Raw genomic sequence first — 20,785 nt, forward strand, 5'->3', positions numbered from 1 at the left:
ATGAATGGGTCATGCCCTGGCCCCTGAGGGTGTTAGTAGCAAGGCAGGCAAATGTCATCTGAAGGGGATGAGTAGACTGAAAATCATCTCCTGGCCCAGAGAGGCTTTAAATGCAGCTGTAACTACCCTGGATGTGGAAAATCACCTCTTCTGTCACTGGACTGTTAGCCCACTTTCACACTACCTTCTTAGACTTCCAAGAACAGTACAATATAGATGCAGTATTTGCAGTGAATACTCTGTCTGCACTACTGCCTGTGCTTCGACAAGCTACATTCTTGTCCTCCCATTACCAGATGTATCTCTACCCAGTGGAGGCTCTTTTTCCATCCCTGGGAAGTCCCTGTGAATTCACACCAACCGATTTTTGGCCCATCCCCATTTCACTGGAATGGTTATTTACTCCATCTAGTTGTTCTGTGTTTTATTAATTCTGTTGTTTTGCACTGTTCTTACTTGTGCAGTCTCTGCATTTTCCAGCATCTCCTCAAATTCCTGGTACTCTTCATCATCAGGTTCAGCACCAGAGAGTCGGGCCGCCCTCGCCATAAAATATGGAGGCAGCTCTCCAATGGCTGTGCCAGCACCCTGGGAAAAGAATAATTCTGATTTATTTTCATGTTTATGCTTAAATAGGAAACATGCGATATGCACAGTCCCATGGATGTTTCAAGTTATTAGAACTGACGAGACCAGCCGCTTTGAGAAGCTTGCTTTTACCCATCAAGTCAGGTTTCTCCCAATTTCAAACATCACACAGTTCCTTTGAAACTCCACTTCCCCCCTTTCCCTTGTTTAGCAAAACTCGGCTTCTCTCAGCAGACTATCACGCTGCAAAGACAGTGGCTCCCAAGCTGTGGTCTGCGAGGTCAAAACATCATGATCTGTGCCTCTCTGGGGCCCTGCAGAGTGGCCCGTTGCCCGGCTCCAGAGCCGGAGGGGAGGCTGCAGCCGGCCAGGCTGGGGGCCCTGCTGGCCGACAGGATCCCTGACTCAGCACAGCACTGCCATCTCATCCCAGCACATGATGCCAGACTCAGTTGCTGGCATGTGACAGCCTTTGCTCCTCCAAAATTATCTGGGAACTCCTCCCCGGTGCCGTCATGTAGTTTACTTTTCGGTCATGAGACTTTGTGCAAGTGTTTATTAGAAAACAGGCTCGAGTTTTACTATAGCTGTGAGTGAGGAAAATAAGGTTAAGCAAAGCTCGATCTTGAGTTTTCTCTCTCCTTAAGGTAGAATGAAAATAGCCAAGAGAACTTGAGATGAAAGCACGGTTCCTTTCTCACCACAGGAAAATTATATTTGTTTTCTCATGACATAAAGTGAATCATTTCAGTCTTGTGGGTAAATGCAACTTTAGCTTAACCAAGGGAAAAAAGAAAATTAAAAAGACAGCTAAGATTGAACACACGGATAAACACAGGCTAATGAAACAGGAACTTGGATTAAATTCAGTATGGTTTAAATATAGGACAGGTAACAGCACAATAGTTGGGCATCACACTGGAAAAGTGCTAAAACTTAGCCACGTGCAGATGGCTTTTCTTTCTTAGGGTCAGTTGTAACAAATGCTTTTCTATTCCTCTGAAGCAACATGAATGCTTTTCAATTTCCTTTGTTCCCACTCTACACGCAGCTGCAAGCAAGGGAGAATTCCAGCTGCTGTGGATATTCCAAATCAACAGGTTGTGGTTTTCAATACCATCACTCTGCAGTGACCCAAGCTGTTAAATCCTCACTTCAAGCATATAAAGTGCACAGCCTCATCTGTTTATGCCCTTGTTTTCCACAGAAGAAAAATTTAAACGAGAGCAACAAGCTGAACTTCATTAATCTGCCAATTTCTGGCAGGAGGGATGATAAGCCTGAAAACAGTAGCAACAGCATTTCAGAAAAATTAACTTGAGGTTATGTTCTCAGGGTGATGCAAGAACAAAAAGTCACATTGCTTCTCCAGGCCCTGCCAATTTGCTTTGGCTTCATTTCGTTAGCTGAGGAAGAGGTTTGCATGTGCGTACTAGACATGAACTTTCTTTAAATTGGTTAAAGTCACATGCTCGTTATTACAAAACATTTCAGAACTGCAACAAAAAAATCATATGATTTCATGTCTGCTGAAGACAGGTTCCTTAAGTGCATTAAAAATAAAGAAGCAATTAAGAGATCCAAACCAGTAACTCTTTAACTGCTTTTTGTAACATTAGCTGTGCATCTGCACCGTTTCACTTCAAATGCCAGCTTTACACCAAGAGTCCTTGGACCCACAACAAACTGGAAAGGCAAATGCTAATCAAAATTCTTTTACACAAACATATTCAGAAAAGGAAACTGGGAAATTACTCCACTAGAAAGAGTCTTTTAAACAGATTTTATCCTGGTCAGGACACAGGCCGCCTGTTCTGCTAATCCTCAGCAATTAAACATTTTTATTCTTTCCCCTTATTTCTTGTAAAAAAACACACAAAAAAGCTGTAACACATTAAAAATGTCGGGCATTATTGAATTCCTTGTCCCTGTGGGATGGAAGGCTGTGAAAACTGGCATACACCTAGCAGATTGTTTTGGAGAGCCCTTCTGCAGGCCAGGACTGGTGGAGCCAACTTTTATAGGTATTGAAAAAAGCATCATTTTCATTTCACCTAATAATTCCTTAGATACAGTGATATTTAATCCTCGTAACACTCATTATCGACAAAACCAGCTATCACTGACATGCAGGGGACTAGTAATGATTTTAATCTCTGGAAAAAAACTTTACCTGGTTTAAGTTGGCTGAAACAGCCTCTGATGTTTTTGTGATCTGATCGAATCCCTTGTGCAGATAAATCCCAGCCTTCAAACCTTGCAGGATACTTAGTCTGGGTAGCTTTATAGACTGAGGTCTGCGAAGTCCCCACTGGGACAGTCCTGCTTTCAACAGTGCACATGAAAATTTATATTGCTACCACCCTTCTGTCGCCTTCCAAACAATCAAGGAGGTTGGCTGGGTTTCACTATGGAGCCATTCAACATAATTTCACTTTATAAGTCTAAAAGAAAGAGGCTCTTGATGCTGTTGTACCTATTCCTCACAGGGCAACATGTGCTGCATTAAGAGCACATCTGTATAATTAACATCCATTAGTTCCTTTTCTTTTGCATTAGTTCAGTATTTACCTAATAGATCTAAAATCTGAAGTTGCATTCCATTAAAAAAAGATTTTGTGAGTTAAGTGTAATTCCTAATCTGGGCATGATTGAATAGTCTTGATTTCAGTTTAAAATAAATTCAATTTTCTCTTTTTTTTTTAAAAAAAATATATATAATTTTGATTTGCAAAAAAAAAAAAATCTTCTCACTTTCTGAAGTCACCAATACTTTCCTGTTAAGATGGACATTTGGGTTAAGAGTGACAGAAAAGAAGTCTCTTCAACAGCTTCCATAAAAAGTGAACTGGAATTAGGACAAAAGAAACATACTGGAAGAAGCAGCAGCAACTGCCAACTTGATTTGGCTTACAGGAAATTAGCAAGCAATGTTTATGTACTCATGAAACATTCCAAGAAAGCATAACATTATACTAGACACCACTGGTAGACAGAGGATGCTCCCAGGGGAAAATCTATTGGAGACAAAAGTCAGTGAAAAGGTAGCGGACGGTGAATTCAAAGTCGAGAAGAAAGAGCGGGGGAAAGAGTGGGATACAAACATTCAGGCTCAGCCCTTTTCCCTTCTTTCCCTAGCCTGAACTAAGAAACACAACTCAAATCAGAGACTGAAGGAACCGTTTGTTCTCCCTGATGGTTGCTCAGAAGGACACAGCTTCCAATGCCTGTAACTCCATTAACTCATTTCTAAACGACTTAATTCTCATCAGAGTTCAGTTATTTTGTATGCTGACGATTAAGCAATGGATGTTTACCCTGAGCTACATTTTTATTTTGCAACCCTAGAAACGTAATTGTAAATGCCATTTTTATGACTCTAGGCTCCATTTAACAAACTTAAGCAGAGGAAGATGAGAAACAAAATAAAAAGACATCTTGCTTCTTGAAAGGGCTGTAAGTCCACTTTCTCTGTTACTATTCTGACTTGGGTGCTGCTACACATCACTTCAGCCTGTAACATGTACAACCTAACCAGAATTTTTGCAGGTAACAGAGCTGCTGATCATTTTAAAAAGCTGTAGTGACCAAAGTTGCCTTAAAACATCTTTTCATATTATCAGAAGGAATACAGGGGCAGACATCAGATACCACATATTTTCATAATTTCCTTTCTCTACATTTGAATTGGACAACCAAGAATTTCATAATTAAATCATCAGTCAGAACAGGAAGTTGGTAGTAAAATGAAGTTAATTTGGCGTGCAGCTCACAGCAGATGCATCTTTGTAAACTGCCATTCAAAATAATCTAAACGTAATGAAAAAAACATCTCAGCTGACCAAAATCCTCCAAAAATCAAGCTTCTATAAAAAGCTGCAGAAGGAAAAAAAGGAAAACAGAAAGGAAGTTCCAATGACAGCATTTCCTGAGACCCTGATTGACTCAAAAGCTAACCTGTTTTTCCTGCTTTAAGTGAAAAGTTTGCTGTGATGGAAATGGGCAGAGAAACAAAAATAAAATAAACGAAAATGTGCAGCACAACACTATTTAATCCATAGATGCAACCTAGAAAAACATCTCAGCTATGACATTAGGGCCCGAGTCCTTTGTATGAGTAACTGCAGCTTCGCTCCAGTTACAGGATCAACATTTTTGAAATTATTTATTGCTTAACCGCATGCAGCATCAGACCTGACAGCTGCAAAAGCACTTGGGATCCAGACACCCTTTCTGAAACTTACCTTTTACATCAACAGCTTTGAAGCACATGAGCGCTTTCTGCTAGCATCTAGAAAAGTAGTCAACGCTGCAGCTGATAAAAGATAACCCAATAATATCCCATTACTTCTCTTTAAAAGAGACTAACATTATCCAGGGGTAGCACAAAGAAGGCTGATCAGGAAAGCAACTATTCATATTGCAGATATATGTGCTATTGTTGGCAGCGTAAGACAGTATTATTTTGCTACTTCAAGAACTTGTGTGTATTGCGGACACAGAAATTAAATGCACAAATTAAAATTGCTTAAGTTTTAGAAACCAAGCCTTACCCACATGCACGCCTCCAGCCTGACTTTTGAGATGATAGCCCATAAGGAGATGGATCCTTCAGTCGTCTCCCCGTCCGGGCAGATAATTTGATCCGGGTAAGGTGGCTCAGGAAAATTAACTGAGTTGCACTCATAAGCAGCAAGAGTAACTGATGCTATGTGTGGACCCTGAAAAAACACAAGTAACATCAAATGCATTTTATGTCAATTACGGTAACAGTTACAACTAGAACCCCACATTTGTCCCCGATGCAAGGAGCCCAGGCTAGAACAAAGGGTTTCTCACCTTAGCCAGTAATAAAATTATATATGTAAAATGCTGGGGTTTTTTTGACCCTCTGAAGTGCAACGTTGAGCTAATAACGTTCTCCCCACCTCCCCCAAAATCCCACTTGTGATCCACTAGAAAAATTCAAGGAGCCTTTCAGCTTTGCCATGCCATTGTACAGAGGTACGACGTAGCCAAGACCTTATGCTTACAAAACAAGACAATTCTCAACACTTTAAATGTTCTCCTTGAGGTATTTATGGCCTACAGCTTTATTAGAGCAGGCGTGTTCCCCGCTGTTGCTTTGAGAGGGTGGAGGTGTTTAAATTCTATGTTACATTTTTTGTTAATGACTTTATATCATCTTACAGTGGATCTTCTTAACTTCGAGATCTTTCTCAAAAAATTAGTTGCTTAATTTGTGCCAGTCTCCCTGCATATACAAAAAAGTGATCTTACTGCTGTTTGCTAAAAACAGTTTGACATAAAATTTAAAAATTAAAACATTATTTAAATGCAATATAATTTAAGTACTTCTAGTTCCCATCTACATGAAAATAACTTTCTGGATAGACCTCCAAATAAAACTAGCATAAAAATCTATTTAAGTACGTAGCTGTTCAATGCCTGAAAAATCTGCCTTTATTTTAATACTAAAGAAGTGAGAAGCAACTCCAACAGTCCATGGCCAGAATGCTAGATGTTACAGCTAATAAAAGAAATCACATAGCAAAAGGTAAGGGAAACATTGCCTGGGGAAGAAGTGGGGAGAAAAACATATGGAGTTAAACTGAGGTCTTTTCATAAAGTCACAGATTTTATGAAATTCTAAAGTTTTCTTTACGTGCAGAACAAATTACACAAACCTTAACTTCAGCTATTAACGATTTGGTGGGTTTTGACGTCATGTTGGGAAACACACAGTCAACAACTTTCTTCTACATCTTTTCCCTTAAACGAGTCACGTTTTATTAGACCAAGAGGAAAGCCCGATACCCCCCACCCAAATCAAAGCTAAATCCATCACAGAATAAGGACGGAAAGTGTGACAGACCTCAGCACTGCCCAGCCCCTGCCCAAGGCTTCCAAGGCTCACTTTGAAATGCAGGAGCATTTACTGGAGAACCCTGCAGGCTTCATTTGCACATTTAAACAGTGAAATTCCACAGCAGGTCTCACACAAGAGGTGGAGCTCCATTGCCTTTTCTAGACTTACTGGGAAGAGGATTTTAGTTGCATTCACTCATGTCAACATTTCAGGTCCCACTGAAGAGACTGGAGCACTGGACTCACATAACCACAGGGATCCTGTAATTTTTTAATGGTAGTGAAATGGCAATGCTGAAAAAAAAATCAGTTACATTTTTCTGTAGGACAGCTGTGACTGCTGTTGTCATATGTAAACAATGCCAAATCAAACCATTCTTCTGGCACACGCTGGTAAAAGTCAAGCTGCTCTGGTATCAAGGAATTTTTTTTTTTTTTAAAATTCCTTGTTATTTTACAAGAGACTACTCTAAAGCGCTTTGGATTATATGAGTGGACAGAAACAGCCTCCTGAGATGAAAAATGAGGCACAGCCTCTCTCACACACACAAAAAAAGAGAAAAGGTTCATTGAAGTAAGTCTGAAAAAGAGGAGATCCAATAGCTGATACACAAGAGCGATTTTGATATGGAAGGGAGCACAAACAAGGGAAGAATGAACCAGTGACTGTTAATGCATGCTGACAACTTTTTGGTACTTGTAGCAAGATCAACCCTGTCCTTGGCAGTTTCACATCGAAACAAATGACATCTCTCTGTTTTACTCATCAAGGACAGATGCGAAGAGAGAGATGAAACTTTCCTAAATCGTAAAGCGTGTTTATGGCAAACCTGGGAACCTCTTTCTCCACCGTACTCTGAAACTTAGGGAATCAAATCCCATACCTGCTTGCCCCTCCCCAGTCTGACAGCAACCTTTGAACAAAAAAAGGTCTCGAGCCATCTTCCTTAAATTATGGTTTCCACCTGCAGAAATTTGCAATAAAATTCCCTTGAACAGCAAGTTTGCATGGAGGAAATCCCCACGTCCTCGAGTTGTGAGTGACCGTTCCCTGTGTTCCCCCGAGATTAAGGGTAAGGCCATCGCCACAGCACTGAGATATGGGGTGTGAATCAAGAAGCGTGGTTTTCAGTTCCACAAAAGTTCTACCACACAATAGCATAACTACAGGCAGCTGCAATGGGAGAAGAACAGTTTGTTTTATAAGAGTAAGGGACAAATTTAATCACTATTATAGCGAGGCCCCACCCTCTTGCAAGGTTTTGGTGATAGCACGACCAGCTTTTCTTCCCAAACTGTACACAATGTGTGTGAAGACGATGGCACACTCTTAGGAGAGCAAGCAATGACAAAATACCTAAACAAGAGGCTGCTGCAGGAGCTTCTTGCCATGAGCAGCTTCTCCCAACAGAGTTGCCCTCCTTGAAACGGCTTAATGGTCTCAAAACATTGCCTCCTGTTAAGAAAGCTCTTCCAGTCTCAACAAACATCTGGAAAAGGAAAAATTCTAAAAGAAGTAACCAACGGAAAAAAGGGCATTTCATAAAGAAGCTGTAAATGACCAACGGGCACCTGAAGACTAGGCCAGTTGAACATAATTCTTCCACTGCAATGTAAACAATTCTATAATGGAAAAAAGTTGGAGTTATGGAACCCACAGAAGCCACATTTTAACTGGAATAAGAAATAAAGCATAAACGGTTCATTTAGAGTGATGAAGTGTGGAGCACTGGGACTCGGAGTGAGCCAAAGGAAAGCAGAGCAATCCTGTGTCCTCCTCTGGCAGCAGAACCCAGCTGTCCTGCTAGGCAAATGGACAACGTCTCGAAGCTTGGCAGGCGGCAAGCAACATCTCCAACATCTGCTTTTGTTCTAGCTCGGCTCTGAAAGCTTCCAGAGAACATTATACTTTCACAAAGCCCTGGTTACCAAGCACCTCAAAACAATGGTTGGCTAAACAGGACCATGGTTGCAATGGGAGTTGGGGGAGGAAGAGTGGGAGGGTCACCGGGTGTTTCATAAGAGAGGTGCCATTTTGCTTTATATTTAGTAACAGTGACTGTTTAACTCTGAATGGAACAAGGAACCAACTTCAAACGAGCTTCATTGGAAAACCCCAGTCAATATACACTCAGATGTTTTCTTTATGCTCCTCCCTGTGCCAGAAGGATTAATTCTCATAGTATTTTTTAATCCTCTTCACAAATAATACCTCCTCCAGCCTCAGCTCTTCCCTCTCTGCATGGGGCTGCAGTAAATACTTGGTGGTTTGCTTTTCAGTTTATTTCAGCACTTTCGTAAAACCTCTAAGATAGCCCCTCTTTGCCTCTCATTGCGGCTCTGCCTTTGACAAGGGTCTTTGCAAAGCTGTCACACCAGACAACAAATCCTAAAACCAGTCGATTTAGTAGACACGCTGCTTGCCAAACCAGGAACAGTCACTGAAATTCAAGGCATGCAAGATCCTGAACACCAACTGTCTTTCCCTCATCCTCTTCCAATGATTTTTTTTTTCTCTGCTTTTAAATCGCAGGAGGCACTAACAGGGGCTAACAGAGAAGAAATTGAGAAACATTCTGCTGACTCGGGTGAGAAACATTTGCTTGCCACTACTGACGACCAGAAGGAGCCTGTGGTTAGGCTGGAATGTGATTTGTTAGAAATATCTGTACAATTTGCAAATCAAACAAGACAAGATCTGGCCATCAAGATCAACTCAACACAAATCTATTTTTGAGCAACAGTAATTTAGGGGAGTTTGGAAATCCCTAGCTAGACAACCCTCACGTCTCACAGAGGACAACCTCGAACTCTTGAACTCGCAGACCTTCAGAGAAGCTTTAGTTCAGTGACTGAAGGCACCCAAGTTAGAATAGACACTGCTAATGCTTAGAAATAAGTTTAAATGCCATATGGTGAAATTTCTAGAAAGTATAATCTTTATCTATAAATTGTGCTTGGAAATTCATCAGTGCAAGCAGAAAGAAATGGCAGGCGCTTGCAAAAAAACCCAAGAAGTTACAATCCTTACAAACATGCCAATATGTGCAATTCTCACAACAGAAAAATCTTTACAATCAGGAAAAATGACTGAATAAGCAATGAAAAATGAATCATACTTTCAGATTATTAATTATGCTGTGCATCTAGACTGTGAACACAAATAAAACTGTGAAAAAACTCTGTATCAAGTGTTGGTTTCTCACACGCCCCTTCACAGCACAGCCATCCTGCTGAAGTGATACCAGCAAAGCAACCACTACATCTAATTTTAACCTTTTATTTTTAGGGAAGACACAATTTTAGACTGTCTCTGATTTAGAAACATTTCACAAAGAAAAGTGATATGTCTGCCAGCAAGAAATATATTACACTGAACTCATTGCTGAATTTAATGCACTAAAGATCACCTGTTTTCCTCCATGGATACATTGCTTTTCACGCTGGGTTCAAGACTCAGCCCTTCCACAGGGGGGAAACATGTCATGTTATATTTGATTAAGATAAATTGGAAAACCAAAAGCTTGCTTCTCATGGGAAACATCCTGCAAGCATTGCCCCAGGCTGCGACTCATCTCATATTTATCTATGAAGTCATTACACCTCTCAAGAAAGTAACACCAAGTTACCGCATCTTTTTTATCTTCAAGAGCAGTGGACAACTACCCACAAAGAAAACTGCTCTGTGATTAAGGAGGAAAAGCTTGATCTGGAGATGGCTAGTAAATACATCAATCTCATCTGTCTGTCTGTGTTACAAGATAAAAACGTCTCATGATTTTATTTAATGTCTGGTATGCAGTGCTGGCTGTAAAATGGGGCTCAGAATCAAGGATCCCATACCTAGAGCATCCTCAAGTGACACAAACATCCATCAAGTGGTCAGGGCTAGTTTTAGCAGACTGTCACGACATTTCAAGTGATGTATTAATTTTACAATCATGTGTCTGTTAGCAAGTTTCTATTCCCACTTCGGTCACCCTTGCCCCACAGCAGAGAGCTGATGGAAATTCCAAACGACGAGCTGCAAGCTCCGAATATGACTGAACAAGAACCACTGAGGGAGCAGGCACATGGTACCACTGCATGCATAACAGGGCCACATCGCTACTTTACGGAGTAAGACAAAAAGATGCTTCAAAAGGCTGTGCCCACACTACTTTCTATAGGAGCAAACAGACTCATGTTAGGGAAAGGCACAATTGGCAGAACCCAAGCTCATACTCTGCTGTTGATGGAAGACAAAAATAATCTATCAGCCTTCTCTCCTTGCCCTTCCCTAGCCACCCACTCTGAAGAATAAATCACAGCATCTATTCAAACTGGCTGCTGTAGTGATGATCGGCTTGAACGTCTCCAATTAGAGATCATCTCGCACCATCATTATTTCCAGCCTGCTCAAGGAAGCAGTGATGTGAGAAGTATAAAGTTCAGGCTGTGCACAGGAAAAAAAAAAAAAAGAGCAGAGACTCCAAGGGAGCAATTGAGGAGAACGCATAACGTGACCGCCCAGCAGAGTTACGGGACACAGAACCAGTCATGAGGAAGTCCAGAGCAGATAACAAGAACAAGGCGTCAGCATCTAAAAGGTAACGTCCATCAACCCTCGAAAGGAAGAAAACGGTGTACCAGTCATCTTACTAACTCCTCAGCTTCGTGCAAGTTCAAACCACTCCGGCTGGCCATGACGCTCACTAATAGCTTAATTATTAATATGACGTATTTCACGCACTTCAGAAAAGTCAAAGTAAAGCAGCTAGTCCCGCAAAGAGGGAGGCGCCTCACATCAGCTGATTGTTGCCACAGTTCCAGCTTAGATAAACCATCCAGACTCTGATGTGCCCTGCTCTGAGCGGCGCCGGGGGCCGTATATGGAACTTGCAGTCACATCATTTGGGGCTCTGACTCACGAGGTCCAGCAATTCGTGGTGGGGCAGTATGGGAGGTTATTGCTTCCAGCTGCTCCACCAGCCCCTACACCAGAGGTTACCCCCCTTGGAGCAGGACAGCAGGACCAGCAGTGTCTGCTCAGTAGTTTCCAGGACTTAAACCACCATCAGTTTCAATTTCTGTTAACACACCAGGCTGGGGGCTTGGGGCTCAGCCCACGGTCTCTCAGACTGAGCTGCAGCAGACAAAGGGATTGCCCTGAACCAGAGATGCTGCTTTTATTCCTTGCACGTAGCTATTGGTATCTGACACATGCAACAGTGAGTGTACTCGAAGGGATTAACACTCCAAACGAACACTTTTCTCCTTGAAAATACCATTTTTAATCTCAGATTTTTTAACAGCAAGGAAGCCACCAGAAGATTTAAGAAACACCCAGGTTACACAACTAATCTGGCAGCAGCATCCAGTTTAATTCATTGAACCCTTCCAGTCCATCAGCGCATTACGAATATCAGTGCTGCAGTTTCAAGCAGAACAGAGCCCATGTGAGCTGTAAGCAGGAGTTCCCGTCAAGAGGTGGTTAGCAAAAGTCATTTTTTTTAAGTTATATGTTGATTCAAGTATCCAGGATGTTTCAGTTCATTGTAAAAAGCTTAGGGCAGCTGGAGGAAGTAGGTTTAAAAGCACGAAGGAAACAAATGAGAGAGTAAGAGTCACAAACAATCCTCACACAAACAGGATCCGTTCCAAATCACTTTAGAATTCATTTCTGTCTTCTGCACCCACCATGTGTTTTTCTTTCAACTGCCTTAACAAGCCAATAGCCGTAATCTGAGCACAGATATTTGACAGAACCATTTTTTATTTCATTTGTTTTAGGCTTGCAAGTTGACATGTGAATTGAAGAACAGTATGGACTAAAAATGAACACTTCACTTCACAAAAATAATTGAGCGCTGGGAAGGGGAGCGACGCTGCGCCCTCACACCTGGTGAGGAGGCTCAGCTTTTGTTTCCCAGTTTTTCCTTTACATGCAGAACCCACAGCCTTCTGGTTGCTCACAGTCATTTTGAACACTCCCACATGGACAGAGCAAAACTCCTCGAGCTGACAATCACTCTGAAAACACTCCTGTGTTAAAGTCAGGAGTAAATAAACAGAGAAAGGAAACAGAGCAAGCTCTGAAGATTTCCCAATTATTCTATTTTATAAAAGTAAGCCCCATTTTGTGAGCTTTTTTTTTTTTTTCCAAAAGCACTTTACTAATTTTATCATGATATCTCCTCACTAGCTCAGCTCCTGGAACCAGATAATGAAAAGGAAACAAGTTTGATTTTAAAAAGTTTTCAGTAGTCCTGGCAGGAAAAGGGTGGGGAGGGGTATTTAGCTGTTGGGGTTTTTTTAATTATTTACACCGACAACATTTTTTTAAAGTTCATGGGCTTATTATTGCACAAGGTATCTGGATTTTAAATCTGCAGATACTAACCTAAACCAGTTCAGATAGGGTCAAAACAGGACTCCTTTCAGCTGCAGACTTTCAGGAGGCCAGAACGTGACCCCCTGCCAAAGGCACCGCGTGGAACCGATTCGGAACAAAAGCGAGACACTGAACCCCGCAGCCCAGCTAAACTCAAACGGGCTCTCTCAAGCCTGCACTGTCAATAAGGACACTGCCTTTTCAACTCGCTTCTCTTTAACTGCCCTTCTCTGTTCTTTTTCATGGCCTGAAATCATTGCCAGGCGCTCCCCCACTCTGCCACAGAACACCCCGTGTCAGAATTAAGCGACAAACCCACATATCCCAGTTCTGGAAAAAATAAAAAAGCGAACTCTTGTGCGACCTCCGCACACCAAACATTCCTATTGTGCCTCGCGTTTCCTGTCTGCGCGCGCCCACCGCCCGGCCACCGCTGAAACCCTCCTGCAGCAGTTGCTCCACTTGGCTCTAGCAGCAAGGCAGCAGCGATCCATATTTAAGAAACAACAATACAAACAAACGCAAACAGCCAAGGCTCCTTCTGCACTTTTGACTTGTAAGGAATTTGCTTCCATTCATCCCCCCCCCATCACAGGCTGTAACAGACCGTACACAGGGGGACCCTTATTTCCTTCTCGTGCAAGACTTTTTGCATTCATTCCAAGCTGATTTAGTTTGCCTCGGATGCATCTTTTGCCATCGCTGAGCAGAAACCAGACGATGGCATCGGGTGACGATGGCAAGGGCAGCATGACCCCAACCCCGCGCTCCTCTGAGCCTCCCCCACGCTGCCCACCAGCACCTCATTCCATTCATTTTACGGCAAACAGACCTCTCCAAGATGTACAAACACAAGAAATTCCTGACGAGCTACCCTCAGTCACCTTCTTTTGGTAATTAGGTGATTCATGCAGTTTATATTTTAATATATCACCAACAGAAAACATCTCAGGACTAAGAAAAAAAGGCCGTTTGCTGCTAAAAGCAGTATAGTCGTTAATCATGACAGTTTTATTTCCTACAGAACCATATCACAATTACTATTTTTAAAGTGTTGTTTTTAAAGAATTGTGTAAAATCTTTAATGGACTTTACGAACATAAGCCAGCAGACTTGTTTTGAAAGTGTCAGAATAAAAAGGATTCTTGGAAGAGTGGCCTGCTTCCCTACTTCTGCGTTGGAGACCTGCTCTGTGCCAGCCCTTAGCTCGGTGCCAATTTGCAGCACAAGAACCATTTCCCAAAAAGCCATGTCAAATTTTTAGATTTACTGCCAGCTACGACTACAGAAGCAGCATTAAACTAGGAATCCATACAGCGACAATGCTCAGGCCCTTTACAATATGCAGGAAGCTCCTTAATCATAGAATGGTTTGGGGTGGAAGGGACCTTAAAGCCCATCCAGTTCCACCTCTGCCATGGGCAGGGACACTCCCCCCTGGATCAGGGGCTCCAAGCCCCATCCAGCCTGGCCTTGGACACCTCCAGGGATGGGGCAGCCACCACTTCCCTGGGCAACCTGGGCCAGGGCCTCCCCACCCTCCCAGGAAAACATTTCTTCTTAATATCTAATCTCAATCTCCCCTCTTTCAGCTTAAAACCATTCGCCTCGTACTATCCCTGCACTGCCTGATAAAAAGCCCCTCCCCAAGTTTCCTGGAGCCCCTTTCAGGACTGAAAGCTGCTCTAAGGTCTCCCTGGACCCTTCTCTTCTCCAGGCTGAACAACCCCAACGCTCTCAGCCTGGCCTTATAGGGCAGGTGCTCCAAGAAGCCTATTATGAACCTAATAAAATTGACCTTTCCCCTCCTACACTGAGATGTATGTACCAAGAATTTGCTGGTGATCGATTAAATCTGAATCGTATGTGAACTGCTATTAATCGGGGGCAGGAACAACCCCTAAAATTGAGACTGCTCTAGATTTTAAAACCCAAATCGAACTGTTTCCAAGTTCTCTCTTCTCAGCTAATCCCAGGATCACTGCTGGCACTTGAATTCACGCTGCTCCTAAAAGCAGCTGGTGAGAGATGTTCTGAAGAATCCAAACAAATGCCAGTTTTCAACACTGGAAAAACAGCTCACCACGCCAGGGAAAGAAAGCATCCAGAGTCATTCATATACTGCATCTATTGCATAACTCCTCCTATGATTTGCCCAGCTAACAGGCAGCTTTTATGAACAGTTTGATGTGGAAAGTTGCAGGCAGTAAGCAGAGGGCTATAATTAAAACAGATGCACCTGTGTCCCAGCAGAGGAGGTTCAGCCGTGCTGCAGCAACAGGTGCTGACATGCCATCAATTCCTACCGGTCGGCCCTCAGTGGCAGAGACAATACTGCAAGCATCAACAAGAGCCCAGCAGCACATGGGTGGGCCCAAGAGCATTGTTCTCCAAGTGTGTAATTGCATTCCCAACAATCTCGCTGTACATACAGCAATAAAGGAGCAATTAATTACGAGCAATTTTAAAACACTTACTGAGTCTATTCTCTACTGCCAGCGAATCCAGGCGCTAAAGCAGAAGAGGATGTGCTGCTTTGTAACTTTTCATTTCTTTGAATCAATAGAAGAATAAGGTTTACCACAATAAGGAACTGTAACTGAAGTATATGGAACGTGGAAAGTGGATATACATTAATGTAAAAGCTATTATAATGAGTTCCCCACTTAACTTACTGTATTTCTACTTTTAGAGGCAACTGCTGCACGACTAACAAAACAAGTTAGTTTAAAACTCCTCCTTTGGAAAGATAAAGCTCCTAATTTATTGGTTTTAGATGGGTTAAATCCAGAATAGTAGTCTGAAATAATTTAGCCTTAAAAGTTGTACCAGCAGTCTAAAGTTAGTACTCCACGTGCCCTCACACAGCAGGTGCAGGCTGAAAGGAGCGTGTTACCGCCCTGATAGCGTATCGCACCCAGATATTGCTGATAGAGCTGTATTGACAAGAATATTAACAGTTCAGGTACTTAAGATGGCAACACTGTCCAGGCAATCCGCTCCTGTTGTCACACTCCCACTGCCATCTGGTGGCTGCAAAGCCAGGGACAAGCCACCAAATTATGGACTGTTCAGGGTCCAGGCAAGCGTTACGTGCCGAGAAGGTGCAGTTGTCCTAAACTTACAGTCCATGCTAGTAACTAAATCTTGCACAGGAGAAAAGAGGAAAATGAATCTTTGCTTCTCTTCCTTCCTACACTCCCTGCCCTTTATAGAATTTCCTCAATGCAAAAGGAACATCCATATCTGCCTTACAGATGTAAAGCAAACAAGTATTTCTCCTGTATTGTCACATATTAGATGTTGATGGTATAGTTTTATTACATTTTACAACCACTTTCTAATTACTCAATGCGATTTATTTTGTCTGATATTCCCTCTCCTAACAAAGTTACATAAAACCTTGCCTCTTACATTCCAAATACCTTTGCTATGTCTGCAATAAATAGCTTCACTAACAGAATTAAATTAAATTTCCTTTCCTAAGCGATGCACCTCCCTGCACTCTGTGGAAGGCTGTTCACCTCCTGTATATCCACCATAAATTATATTGATAAATCAATAGAGAAGTTATATTTTGTATACATTAATGTCAGCTCAGGTCATGACCTAAATATATCCACTACGTTCACACACCTCACAGGAAAACTTAAGTGATATGTTATGAAAATTAATTTGTTTTCTATTACAGTAATCGAGAACTATTTAAACATCTGGATTTTTAAATACAGAGTAAAAGAAAGGTGAATTAATTCCACCTTTTTTTTAGAAAAAAAAGTGGTGCTCTCTTATGAAGACTTCTTTATGTGACAAAATCAAATTGGAGTGGACATGGGGATAAAATAACAGCACTCTTGCTATCAGGTCTCAAATTGATGTACAGCAAAGAAACACTACTCACTTTCAAATACAGTTTAGAAATGGTGTGTAATATTTCTTATTTACTTGATTTCTGACACGTGTGAAAATGAGGAATGGGAATTGTATGGTAAGTTCTCCAAATTGCTTCAAGAAGACTGTCTAAATACATATACTCTTTAGTTAGAAACCTTAAATAGACTCTCACTGGTTGATAGCTTAAAAAATACATAAAAAGCAGACCAACATTCATATCTATCATTTAAACTGTTTCCTACTTGGTGATTTAAATCAAGACTAATTAATCTCTGGAGCAAATCTGGAATTGCTTTCCTTTCCCTTCCTCTCTGTCCTGCCGAACAGCTGATGATCCCATCCCGCTGCATTTTCCCTCCCACCATAGGCTGACAGAAAGCCAGTTTGTGAACTTGGCTCCAGCATCACTCGATGCTGCTTTGCCTCCCCAGCGAGACAGAGCACCTCGGTTCGGGACTGACGATCGTGATTGATTTTCCCCCTGCCCAGCCCACGTGTCTTACCGTCTCTAAGCCATTAACAGCGTCGTCTCCGCACGTCTGGAGGATCTAACACTGTCAATTCACAGCTGTCTAAGCACTATCCAGTGTTACATAAAAATGTTTAGACACTGGTCATCAGCTTTACTGGATTTCCATTTCCAATCATTTAGACCAACAGCAATATTTTTGGCTAGAAGGCTATGCATGCATAAACTTGCTTCTGTTTAGCAATAATTTCCTTTCTCCTGTATTTTCTGCCTCCACAGGCTTTAGGAGAGAAGCTACACCAAGACTAAGTGTAAGACTGCTGCAAATGCAGCCCTTAGAGATGCTGTTTAATCTAACAGGTATTGTCCTGTTGTGTGAAAAAGCACGAGTTTCACGTTTCTTGTGCTGTTTTCTGTGTTATAGTTAATGATTATAGCAGTTCTGAAAGTAAACATCTGTAATCGTTCCAAATACAAGATGACATTTGCTGCATAAACTGGTTTTAATTATTCTGTGGCCATAAATCCTTTTCTTAAATCCAGGGCAGTGGTTTCATAAACAAGGAACTAAATCCAATGGCCAAAAGCAAAACGCGCCCAAACATTTCCCTAACTTTCCTAGCTAAGCTGAGATAAACAACATCATACTATCTGTTCTTCTGAAAAAATGTATTTTAGCTTAGAGACAAACATTTTTCTTGCTATTATTTCCAAAGCAAAACTAATAGGGACTGAACTTTCAAACAGCTGCCTGTTGCAGTGTTTTCAGCTAGAAAAATGATCATTTAAAGCTACTAAAAGAACAAGCATGCTGGAAAATTTTAAATTGAAATATTTGAACTTCCCACACTAGAAACTGTTTCATTTAACTTAGGAAATTAGAGGATAAAGCACTGCAGATTTTGACTCGTCGTTTCAAAGTGAGGATTAACAGCAGGCCAATACCTACAGTTTGACAAACATAGCATGCAAACTAGAACACAAGGTTACAGAGTGTGAAATACAAACAGCATTCACTAGACCACAGAAGCATTACACTAAGCATTTCCCTTCCTTCAGAAGTATTCAACATCTAGTACTTACAGATTAGCCTTTATCTACAGTTTTAAAGGCATGCAACAATTAAAATACTTAATTCAGAAAGGACATGGTATGGAAATATCCTTACCAAATAGAGCAGAAAGGTGTGGAGACCCGTTCCAAGTCCAACAGAGGACAGAATGCCTAATCCTACCCAGTAGGCACACCAGAAGAACTTTTTCTCCATATACCGCACATACTGAAAAAGAAAAGTCACAGAAGACAAAAAAAAACAAGAATGGGGATATCTCTTAGGGGAGAAAGTTAAAGGTACAAACACAAATAGTTAATTGGATTACAGTAACTGAAGATACTCCTAGATACTGTTTCCTAGACAGAAGTATCCTAGATACTGCTATTTGCAATTTATTAGTTACAGCACAGACAAAAACCAGTGCCCTTTGAAAAAGAAAACCCATGTACTTCAGAATCAGCAAGTTTCCAAAGAGACAAGTGAAGAATTCAGGTTGGATAGCAGGGGGCTGAAATCCAGAACTGGCATATTAGGTGTGAGAGTGAGCAGCCAGCAGCGTCTACTGGAGCCCAAGGAGCAAGCAGACAACTCAGGAAATTGCCTGAACAGATTAAATAAAGAAACAGAATTAGCTGCACTCTGTTACTCTGCTGAATGTTTTATCTTGGACCAGTGAGTAGCCAGGTTTGTTACTTTTAAGAAAAGATTGAAGTGTTGGTTGCGTGTTACACACAAGTGAAGGGATATGGGAAAGTAACAGCAAATTCTGGACATAAATCCAGCTGGGTACACAAAAAGGGAAGCAGGATCTCCCTCTAGCTGCTGTGAGAGCAATACTAGAGGATGAGCCCGGCTATCGATTTCCCCGTACCACAGCCCAAGAAGAGATGCCATTTTATACATACTCTGGTACACATTGATGGTTCACAGAAATAGGCAGAGGCATTAGCAGGACATGGAGTTCAGGAAGGGAGGATGGACAGATATCTGTTGGCAGAAGACTCAGATCCCCTAGAACAGACAGCTCCGGGCTCTGGATGGAAGCTCTCCACACCATCTAGTGGCAAATGCTGAGTGCACCAGGCTCTGGCCTTCACGCTGACAAGGCCACCAACTAGGGCAGTTGTTAATGGAGCAGGTATTTGTCCATCAGAAATAGGCCACCAATTTATCACCTACCAACTAAAGTGCTTGGGTTTCAAGCACGGGATTCAGTGAGCGAGACTGTGATGAGCTGAAGCAGCTCTTTTCACTGGATTTCAAGACCCGCTCTGAGAAGCCAGGACTCCTGGTTCCAGAGCTGAGTGTCCCTCTGGCAGCCAGTGACATGCCACAGCAGTATGGAGGTGAGGAAGGTCTCTGAAAGCAGGAACCTGCTGATTTCAGAGGGGTAAGGTGATTCAGCTGCACAAGGAAATGCTCTGCAGGGTTTAAAAGTGATTCAGCTGCACAAGGAAATGCTCTGCAGGGTTTAAAAGGGCTGCAGCCCTCAGGGAAGATCTGAAACTCAAGGAGAAATGGGGACAGGAAAGGTGTAAATATCACCGTCACCTTATGCTTAAGTAACGGCTTACACTTCAAGTGATACAAAAGCATTAGTGTTCATGTACTACAAAGCAGAAAGAAGTCTTTAAAACAATCATTTTAAAACAATGGGGGTATAAGGAGCATCTCAAATGGATTTAATCCATTAAACCATTTTCTGTCTATCCTAGCATGGGGATAGGGTCAGGAGACCCTTCCTTGGCAGAAGAAGAAACATTTCCCAGGAACCACGAAGTTCTACCATGACTCAGTTTAAATTACACCTCAAGAGCTCACACCACTACTAACTAAAAGTTTGTTAGCAGCAGACGTGAAGGAGTGCTGCAGCATCCAAGGTTTGCTGATTCAGGAAGAGGTGAGAAGCGGAGCACCTACAGATGCAATAGAATAGATCAAGGATACAGGAGATCATTCCACATCTCTAAAACACAGCTCAGCCACACAAAACTGAGGAGTCATGACATGAGAAACCAATATCCTTAGTGAGCAGGAATTAAAAGATACACCTCAACGTCCTGAAGACCCCATTCAATTCCCAGTACATCTACTTTAGCACAGGGAGAGGAAGCATTAGTCACTAAGGAAACTGAGTGGAAAACCTCATACCTGTTGATGTGTGCCTTCAATGTAATACGTAGCTGTAAGCACTGCAAGCATCAGTAAAAAAGACACCAAGATACTTCGCCGATGCCACAATCTTAAAAGACAAATGGCAATTAGGGTTTTTCAGTATTCAGCATGCATTTCAAAGTAGTTTAGTTTTCCCTGTAGACTGGGTCTGCGTGGATGTAGCCAGTGGGGACAATGGAAGCTGAAAAGTTTGCTGTTATAAAAGCATAAACCTCCCAGGAAAATATCTGGGGAGCCTTTATTCTTTCTGGAAGAATCTCTGCGTCACTGTCAAGTGAGATTAAGTTCAGCCATGCATTTTTTTTTAAATAAAGAAAAACAAAGTAATTGTCTGAAAACAAACACAATCTGAAACCAAATACTC

The 20,785-nt window shown here is 41.8% G+C and overlaps 1 protein-coding gene across 3 annotated transcripts in view; it reads right to left on the reverse strand.

Annotated features, from left to right (window-relative positions):
• The window catches only part of VMP1 (vacuole membrane protein 1), a 66,674-nt gene that overhangs the window by 33,470 nt on the left and 12,419 nt on the right, over nucleotides 1-20,785 (reverse strand). For all 3 annotated transcript variants that reach the window (XM_069873783.1, XM_069873782.1, XM_069873785.1), the window contains 4 exons: nucleotides 20,398-20,488; nucleotides 18,361-18,471; nucleotides 5,142-5,309; nucleotides 457-588 (listed from right to left, as the gene is read on the reverse strand). In XM_069873783.1, the coding sequence (XP_069729884.1) occupies nucleotides 457-588; nucleotides 5,142-5,309; nucleotides 18,361-18,471; nucleotides 20,398-20,488 (502 nt within the window). The remainder of the gene's footprint in view (nucleotides 1-456; nucleotides 589-5,141; nucleotides 5,310-18,360; nucleotides 18,472-20,397; nucleotides 20,489-20,785) is intronic.

The sequence above is a fragment of the Phaenicophaeus curvirostris genome, chromosome 21 (genome assembly GCF_032191515.1).
Source record: "Phaenicophaeus curvirostris isolate KB17595 chromosome 21, BPBGC_Pcur_1.0, whole genome shotgun sequence".
Classification (NCBI taxonomy): Eukaryota; Metazoa; Chordata; class Aves; order Cuculiformes; family Cuculidae; genus Phaenicophaeus; species Phaenicophaeus curvirostris.